At 39.0% G+C, this 10,207-nt stretch overlaps 1 protein-coding gene across 1 annotated transcript; it reads left to right on the forward strand.

Annotated features, from left to right (window-relative positions):
- The first annotated feature begins 1,844 nt into the window (after positions 1-1,844).
- On the forward strand, positions 1,845-8,958 carry LOC139727469 (uncharacterized). The gene is made up of 7 exons (XM_071638442.1): positions 1,845-1,906; positions 3,653-3,818; positions 4,621-4,841; positions 6,559-6,669; positions 7,296-7,422; positions 7,942-8,050; positions 8,811-8,958. The coding sequence occupies exons 1-7, from the start codon at positions 1,845-1,847 to the stop codon at positions 8,948-8,950; spliced, it is 936 nt and encodes a 311-aa protein (XP_071494543.1). The 3' UTR covers positions 8,951-8,958.
- The last annotated feature ends 1,249 nt before the right edge of the window (positions 8,959-10,207 follow it).

Genomic DNA, 10,207 nt, shown 5'->3' on the forward strand with positions numbered 1-10,207 from the left:
TCTATCACTACCACGCCCCCCCCCCCCCCCCATTAGATTTTAGACGTAGAAGCTTTTTTTCTTTTTACATTTTTTTCAGTCTTCCGTTTTCATCAAGTTGTTGATACTTTTTTCAAATACATGAAGCCGGCCTTATAACAACCGACACGCCTTGAGAATCTCGAAGAGCATTGGCAGTTGCTCCCTCCACTCGAGTGCAAATACACGTACATTGATATATAGATTATGAATGAAAATGATATGGCTGCTGTAGATAATTTATCCAGCGAGTAAATCGTGCATGAACATTTGTCTTATATACCTCTCTGCCTCGTCAAAATAGGTATATCCCAAGCTCAGCCAGTACATATACTTGGCCAATAAATGGGTTTGTCTAACTTAGATTAATTCCGTGTACATTGAAATACAAATAAAAAAACAACACGTTATCAATCTAGTGGAGTGCAAGTTATAACGGAGGAGAGCTACAGCAGCAGTAAATCTAAATATCACTCAGTGTATCATACACCAATGATATGAATCAGGCGAAGAATATAGACTATTATTTTATAATTGCTGTTTGATCGGGTTTTGTCAAGAAAGCTAAGGGCGATATCATTATGGGCGACTAAAACGATGGACGAATCACAATCACAGCTTCTTTCGCACACCCAGTGCATGCAGTGAGCGTACAACATGTATGATGTACATTGTACCAAAGACTGACATTTACACGGAAGGCCATCACGGGGGATCGGGAAAGGTGCATGCAGCGTGTAAACTGGCATAGACCCCAGATCAGTACTTTTCATACCAGCTAGCTGAATACAGCATGTAGCTAATGACGATCGTGGGACGTGATCCTTGAAGAGGATATCCAGAGTGGCATCAAACGCTCTGAACTGGACACGAGTCGCGACGTTAACCGGTGGTGTATGTATGCCGTAGCTTACCCGGCCCGTCACTACCCCCACTGGCACCGGACCAGGCCTCCCCTCCTCACGGCGTCACCTCGCTCGGTCAGCAAGCAAGTGGAGTCAGACAGAAGGCCAACCAGGAGGATCAAGGATCAACGCTAAATAAATACAACAGTCGCACAACACGCAACAGCTTCCGGCTTCCTTCTCATCGTATGGTCATTTTTCATAAGTAGGACTTCAAAAAATTGGTCTTTCCCCCACTTCTCAAACACCACATGTAATTTACTCAGACTAGATCTATGTTGTTGTCGTCAGTTAACAGTGAAGGTCATAGGAACGCGAAATTAAAGCTTCCTTTTTTGTTGTTGTTGTTGTAAATTTAACTACAGGTAGTACAGTTTTTGGAGTCTTCCCACATTTACCAGCTGGTTACACACATTCTTACTAAAATGCAGATTGTGATTGCTTTGTTTGTGTTTATTAAATTACTATGTCATGCATATGCATCATGGTATTGTCATTTCTAGCTTTGCCTTTGAGGGTTTTACCCCACGACCTTGGTCACTGAATCTCTGTAACTTAGATGGCTAGCACTGTAGCAGTAGCACTCCCACTGCTATTTGTTGTACACTGTCTGTAGCTGTAAAATTTTATATTAAGTGATGTTATCTAGTCTATAAAGCATTCAAATCATCATTGTGTGAACAGGTTCATCCACAACAGTTTCTGCAAGATTTTCAAGTGTTATGAAATAATGACTCTATCTTATACATAACAAGGCAGTAGTTCAAGTGCTTATCATTTGCTTGCAAGTATTCAGATGTTAAAAAAAAAAATTAAAGTGCACAATTGACTGCATATAATGTTAACATGTGAACATAAAGTTTTTATGCCTCCTGTTTTGTTTTTTATTTTTTTGTCATGTTTTGGCTGCAGGCATCCGCGATGTCCACGATTCTCAGAGAGTTGGAAGACGTGAAGAATCGGTGTATTGATGAGGTTCCTGGGTCAGAAATAATTGCCTGTCATCCAGCAGCGGTCAGAATTAGCATAGTGTAAGGATAGATCATCTTATCATATCATCTTTGTGATAGGCTGCATAGCCCTTTGGAGATTACAGAAAAGGAAGAAAATGTAAAATGCACCAAAGACATTTCACCTTTGCCTTTTAATACGATCATAGTAATAATGGTTTAATAATAATAATTATAATAATGATAATAATAATAATAATAATAATAATAGCATAATAACAACAACAATAATAATAATAATAATGATAATAATAATAACATAATAACAACAACAATAATAATTAACACTCATGTAGCACTTAATACTGGCATTTCTAAGACTAAACAAAGAAACATTCAAACCAAAAGGTCAATGTCTTGATTTTTTTTCATCAATAACAAAACAGCTACAAATTGTAACATGAATAGAAAGAAAGACCACAATCAAAGGGACTTTGGTGTAGGTTAGAGCACCAATGTTTTCTTTTTCTTTTTTCCAAATGGCACAATGGTCTCACACATGATGCCTTATCAACTGAAGGACAAAATGTTAATGTTCTTGCCTCTAACTTGAGGGGAAGGCATGATTCAATACAATACGCCATTGATCATCTGGACTTAATGGTATGGCACTAGAATGCAAGCCATTTGATTGCACTCACTGCCCTAGGCACTGTCCTGATGTGATTTTTCTTTTTTCTTTTTTTTTTGGGGGGGGGGATGGGGAGATAATCTGGTGTCAGGCTTCATGGTCAAAGTTCAAGAATATTGATTTTTCTAGGATTTCACCAGGATGTCGAGAATAATGAGCATATAGGCAATTCAAAACTCAACAATGACAGCATACATTACTAATCTACCAGTAACTTTAATCGTGACTGGCGGTAGGGTAAACATTAATGTAAAGAGAAAAAAACAAACAAACCAATAACAGTGAAACTGAATGATTTACATTGGGTCAAATCAATAAAACACATATAATGATAGTGGTCATACCAAGTGAATTGAAGATATTTAGGAATATGACTTTGCCTAATTCAGTATTGGTTGTATTGAATTGTCTTCTATGTACTTTGAATTGTCTTCTGTGTACTTTGAATTGTCTTCTATGTACTTATGGGCATGTTTTAAAGGTGCTGTCTGCCCCGCCCATGCTCTAGTTAGGATCTTGAAAGCTGTCATCATCCCACATTGTATGTGTACACAGTGGGAAATGTGACAATATCTCCAAATTGTTCTCTTCTATACAGTTGAAGGTTCAGATACTGTCTCGATGAAGCAGTAACACATGCAGCTGAGAGTTCTCACGACAGATGTACAGTTGCCTGAATTCAAAGCTGAGCAAGATTTTTTTTTTAATATATATACGGCAGATCTTGGCAAGTTATTACATTTTCTTCGTAAACTAACTCACAAAGGTGGGATTATGCTGGTCATCAGTTGCATGTGAAAGGATATGGTATTTAGGGGCACAACTAAGGTGAGAGTAGAAGTTAGCCATTCGTCGAGGTTTACCAGTACCTATTCCCAAACTCTGAGAACTGTTTTTGTATTGTTGGTTAGCTCTGTTGACACAACAAGACTTGTCTGCAATAGCTTCTCAGTGGTGAGTGTCAAAGAAAACCAACTTGCCATATACAGTACATCATACACAAGGTATGATTTCTCACATGTACATTAAAGTGTATTTCCCACTTCTTGCTGGCGTGTAACGGAAAATCTGTTGTACATTTCCCACAGGAAGACTCGGTACAAAGCTCTTGCTGTATGCATGCAGTTTCAAGATGGCTACCCAGACCAGCCCATCATCATCGAGATCAAGAGTAAAACACTGCCAGAAAAACTGACAGACGGCCTTACCAAGATATGCGATGGGGAAGCAAAAAAACTATTAGGCAAACCACAGGTGAGCTGTTGTGGAATACTGTATTTCTTTCATTTCTATTTTCTATACTGTATTCCTTTCATTTCTATTTTCCAGACATGTATAATTTGTCTGTTGATATCTTTGCTACATCAGATTATACAAGGAAGAATATGTAATGAAACCACTGGTATTTAGACGCATATTTATTGCCATTAAAGTTGTTGTTGTTGTTGTTGTTTTTTAACCCCCAATTTTGTATTGTGTTTTTCTTTCTTTCTTCCTTCCTGTTTTGTTGTTTGAATGGAATTATGAAGTTCTTGGGTTTGTTTTGCCATGACCTTTTGACTTTTGGTGTGTGAACAGCCCAGATATATCAGAGATACAGTGTAGTAGTCCTCTTTATCAAGTACCCTCTATTTTGACAAAAATTTCACTCGGAAATTATTTGTTTTTTAAATCAGAATATCATAATTCAAAATGACAGTGATTGTCATACCAGTTTAACAGATTGATACTTAAAAACACAGCTGAATTTCTGCGTGGATGCCACATCACACACTGTAGGCATCTCCCAGTGGGCTGTAGACTAACAATGTGTTTGTGAGAAGTGATGCAGTGTGATCATGAATTAAATGTTAATTAAAAATGAGTCTTCGTATTACACCAAGAGGAGCTGATTTCTGTGGTGCCACTAAGCGTGGTTTTGAAAGAGGATTTCCACCTTGTGATATTATTTGAAATTACCTAAAACTGAACATACACCATCAAAGTAAATTTACAAACATTTGCTGATATCCATTCACGTAATTGTTTGGTCATCAATCGTTTTTTCCGTCGTAAGGTCCTGCACATAGTGAAGTTTGTGGAGCGGTTCTTGGCAGACAACCCCTTCACGGTGTGCAGCGATGAGCTGGCTTTCATCAAGCGGGAACTCATCATGGGGAACGATGAAATCAAGACGAAGCAGAAGAGCGGCGTCATCATCGTTTCCATCAGGGAAGAGGAATACGCGATGAAGATGAAACTCAAAGTACCTGATCTCTACCCTGAGCAGCAAGTGAGGTAAAGAGAACGGATAATATGTGACCTGCCACAACACAAGGATCCTAAAGTTTGCTGACGGCTGAGCTGAGAAAATAAGTTTGAAGTCAGATCATCAAAATCGGTCAAAACAATCGGATTTCAGTTTTCGGCATAATTTTTGATAGATAATAATCTATTGTATCGTCTATCATCTGCAGAAATTTCGAAGCTAAATGATCAAAGGAAAGGCCAGAAATTAGTGTTCTTCTTGGCCATGATTTTGTGACTTTCAACGGAACAGAAACATGTCTGAAGATCTAGATTTAGCGCCGCAGACAGACTCCGCCCCTAGCAACGAGGGAGTGATCTTATTGGTCAGTGCATGGCATCCTGGTTACTGATTGGTCGTGCGTAAACCACTGGCACTAAGCTTGAATGAACATGGTGGAGGTTGCTAGGAGCATACCTTCTATTGTCAAGAGGTTAAAACTGTCTTGTCTTCCCTTGATCATCTAGCGTCAGAAGGAAAACTTTGAAGGCGGTTTTCTCGAAACACTGATTTCCTAAACCATTCGACATTCGATAATGAAATCATCCATATCTCCGCCACCGAGTGCTCTTTTGAGTTGTGTTATATATGAAATTAAAGAAGAAGAGTAAGGGAATTATTATTCAATAATGTCATGTCATTTTCAGAAAATCGTCCACCCCAGACTTTCGGATCCTTTTGTTGTAGCGGGTCACATATTATTGACCTTTTGGTTGGGATTACTATGCCCCTGTATTAGATAAATGCCATTTGTTGCAAAGCTTGTTTCAATGTGTGTGGCTGTTAGCAGAGAAAGTATTCATCCATCCAGGTCGCCTTCCATCTGAGCCATTCTCAGAATTAAAGTTGATCAATGTCTACAAATTGAATGATTAAGGTCAATGAGATATTAGGGGCAGGGTTCAACATTTGCAATGGCCACTAGATATTGGTCTTAGGCCACCACATTTCCAAAAAGGCTATTTTTTGGTGGCCCAATTGGGCTGCTAAATATTCAAAATGAATTATTGTATTTCCATTTATTCTAGGCCACCAGAATTTCAAATTCAAAGAGGTTAGTGGCCCAAATGAGCCACCAGAGAGAGAGAGAGAAAAAAGTTAGTATTGAGCCTTGCTATAGGTATCTGTTATGGAGTTTTTGTGTCAAATTTTGTCATAACACTTCTATGCAAAGCCATAGACCACTTAAAAAAATGAAGTATCTGTTAGGGAAACTGGAAAATTTATAAAGTATCATTCTCGTCATTTACTTTGCTGACCTTACAACAAGTTATTGAAAATTGAAGGTCTAATGAGATTATTTACCTTCTTAATATGATGCCCTGGTATCAGGATACTACACTGGCTATGAATGAGAATTTATTGTCGGTTGCCAAAATATAACTTGGTAATTGTTAGCCTCCCAGGTCTTTAGCAACTTTGTGTAACTTTGCTTTTAAACCGCAGAAGGTTTGAATTGTCAAACATTCTGTGGAAAAATTAGAAACCCTCGTTAAAACCTGTTTGATGTTTCTCCTTGAAACTGAACAGGGGCTCTTTTAAAAAGCTGGATGTTGCCCAAGCATTGAATTCATTGCCTATGATAAAACAAAAGAATACAAGAACTGACATAGATATTACACACTCTCTAGGATTCTTTGTTGTGACTTTGTGTGCAATATATTTGCTATTATTTGTTTTTCGTCATTGTTTTCATTGTATTTTTAGAGTTGAAAGTGTAGAGGGTAACTTCCCAGAGCTATTCACCAAGATGTTTGTGGCTCAGGCTGAGGAGACTGCCAGGCAGTGTGTGCAGCCGCCCCTGAAGAAGAAGCCAAAGTAAGTTTCAAAGCATTGCCAGGTGTTGGCTCCGACTTCATATGCCACAAGTAGTCACAGTGTTCAGTCATCCACCACTGTGTTGTTTGCGTGATACTTGAAGTAGGGGTATGTGTAATGTAGTTTGAATCACATCCATCCCATCCAATGCTAATCATATCAGTTATACAAAAGTTTTTGTCTCTATTCTCTCAGAGATCTGCCTTTTATAATGATAACGTTTGTTGTGTCTTTTTTTTGTACAATGTTCCATGATACGTTCATAAACGATGTGAGAGTTGTCCAGCTGATATTGGGAGATGACAGAGATTTACCTCCTCCACAGAACATATCTGGAACAGACTTCAATTACTGTCAAGTTTCAGATACGAGAAAGAAATCAGACACATTTAATGGTGTTTCCTTATTTGTTCATAAACGTACAAATTAAAGAAAGATTTTAATAGATAAGTAGCTCTACTCTTATTCACCCCCACCCCATCTAAAAAAGAATCTCACTGAGCATTTGTGGTGGATGTAGCAGAGCAAGCTGTCTTCAAACATTTGGAAGGTGGGGATTGGGATTTCCTCAGCATGTAAATTTCATGTGGTGAAGTGTGTGAGTCATCTCAATCTCACATTCTCAGGGACCCTCCGTTTGAGCCAAAGCCCTCTCTCAAACCAGTTGCGCAATACCTGATCAACTGCCTGCGGAGATATCCCACGGAGTGCTGCCCCGTGTGCAAAGAGAGAGCGTTCACACCGAAACCAGAGGTTGGTTGCTAGATGTAGATGGCAGATGCTTTGCTTCGAGTCAGATTTGACTTGGACGCATCAAAGGAAAAGAATCATGGAAATATATCGATTGCATGTCTTGTGTGAGTTACAAATAGGAGAAGATGAAATTACATTTGCCCCCCCCCCCCCAATCCTCCATGTTCTGATAACTCTAGAGAACTAAAAAATTTGAATACAACAGTTTAAAGTTGAAAAGATACCTGGAATGAATAATAGTTCTGTTATTGTCAGTAATCATATGTTACATGTTAATTAGCAGTAATTGCTAAAATCATTTCATTAATTCTAACAAATAGCTTTATCACTTTTGTGAAAAGTTTGATATTCATATCCCCATGATACACTGTTTTGTGAAGTAATGATAATGTTATTTTGTGTATTGTATGAATAAAGAAAAAGCACTATTTGCTGATTTCAGGGATAAAGTGATAATTCTTTTCCTCACTGTATGTATTCTTTCGTAATCCACTAATTTTCACTTCTCCTTCTGCTCAGCACACTGTGAATGACAGCTCGAGTGAGCGGTTTGTGGTGTGGGTCTACTGTGGTCACATATTCCACAAAGGCTGTCTGGACGAGTTCTTCAAAACGCCGCCATTTACAGGTGAGGAAATTACTGCTGAAGACGCAGGAACTACAGCCTGTCCCTTTGACTACATGTATATACAGCAAGCTTGAAAAGCTTTTATAGCACAGTGAGAGTTGTATTTGTCACATTAAGGCTATTTAGGGAAATATGGAAGATGATTGTCTTTGTCTCATATGAAAGCAGATAGACCAGGTTCCGTGTGAATTTGGAGGGGTTTAATCGGCTGTGTAAAGATTTCTTAGACCATAATTTCTGTCTTCAGAACGCTTGTTTTTGAAGGGATTTAATCAAGAGAATATGTACCAAGATATGCTATGTGCCTTTCTGTTGTTGCGGTGGGATGGGACAGTGCACCACTGAACGTTTTATTTTCAAAGTATCTTCTTTGTCATCAGACAGCTGTAACTCACGTGGATACAAATTCATTTTGATACTAAATTATATTGATCAATACAGTGTTGATTTAATGTAAAGTCATATATTGTTTCACTAAATGAACAGCATAGCATTCCTATCACGTTCTTGCAATCTTTAAGTGTTTTGCTATGGAAACCCTTAACCCGTTGAGGAAGAGTCCCGATTATACTCGGACAGGTGTCTATGGGAAATGTGTGTTGTAGCAAAATCAGTCTGTCCTCAATGGGTTAACATTCATTAATCTGCTCAGTTTTGGCTTCCCGTGATGCTGGAAAATGCTTCCATTGTGAAAATCTGTCATTATTTTCATACATGCATTGCGTCTTTTCCATCAACTTTCAAAAAACAACCCGTGCAGGAGGCAAGAAGTGTCCATCCTGCGGCAAGAGAATCTACCACGACATGTGGAAGATTACGCCCAAAGTCGCGGAGGAGCGGTGGGCCCACCAGCAGGCACGGCAGCGCGAGCTCGACGAGGTGGCCGACTTTTTGCAATGACGACGGGCGAGGAGAGGCAGGGACCTTTAATAGTGAACGGGAAATCCCCCCTCGCAATGAACTCGGTCTTCTCTTGCCAGTGAAATTCGGTGGAAGCGTTGGTCCACCGTGCAAAGACAATAGTGGAGTGCTAGGGCCCCAAAGATATGGAGGAGGAGGAGGAAGAGGAGGAGGAAGGCAGACAGACAACTCAACTCTGCTGTCGCAAGATGCTCTCTGCATCTGTGCCGTAGCCTCCAACGTTTGCATGAGGACTGAAAAGTGAGGAATAGACTAGTAAAGGCGTCATGACAGGCGACAACATAGTGAACTCATTGATACTCCTTTGCAATCATGCTATGTGTGATCCAGGTGGCTTGATGTGTGCATGTACCATACAGATCTAACCCGGGTATTTTTTCCTAACATTTGATCTATGCTTTGTCGTGCAGGTATAATTTTTATAGTATCAAATGCTATAGTATTAACAGCACAAAGTGAAACATAGGTACTTCCACTATCTATGCATTGCACAGAGGATTGAATCAAAAATACAGGAGTCCCCCCCCCCCCCCCCCCACCATCTGTATGTAGTTGTGCTCATAATTAAATCAGGGAATTACCTCATTAAAATATTTCCTTATACACTTGTACCTGTTTCATAAGGTAATGCCAGTGTTCCTTCAGTCTGTATACTATTGAAGTTATAGACTAAGGCCCAGGGCTTGACAGTGTACCAGATTTTTGCCAAAATGTAACGAGTTAACTTGGTAATCACTCTATTAACCTCGACTATGTATTGAGTTGGCAAACATAATGTTACATACAGTATCTCAGGATTTTGTTTCATAAAGTAACATTTGAGAATGTGGCCCTAGTCCTTTCCCTGTAGCATTACCAAATTTACAGAGAAAATCTGGAGGTGAATTGGCCCATCACACTATGATCTTTTATGGGTAATTTAGTGAACAGTGGCATTTTAGACTTTGACCTTGCTCTTTACCACCTGATCTCTGTAAGATTCTTTCTGAACTCTGATCTGTTGTTTAGTCTTAGTACACCTTTTACCAATCTTTTGAAGAAAATGTGATTAATGCAGAATAATGCCTTTTGAGATATTAATTGGAGAAGAATGAAAGAGTAATTGATTTACAGTCATTTAGAGCAAAAACCCACATATTTTATCTCTTTGTCACCTCCCTGTTGATGGTTAGAGAATCAAAGGGTGCTATAACAGGAGTATTATAAGCAAGAAAATGTGCTACAGTGCTGTGAATT

The sequence above is a fragment of the Diadema antillarum genome, unplaced genomic scaffold (assembly GCF_040938485.1).
Source record: "Diadema antillarum isolate AM-2024a unplaced genomic scaffold, OU_Dant_1.0 seq00000131_RagTag, whole genome shotgun sequence".
NCBI lineage: Eukaryota > Metazoa > Echinodermata > Echinoidea > Diadematoida > Diadematidae > Diadema > Diadema antillarum.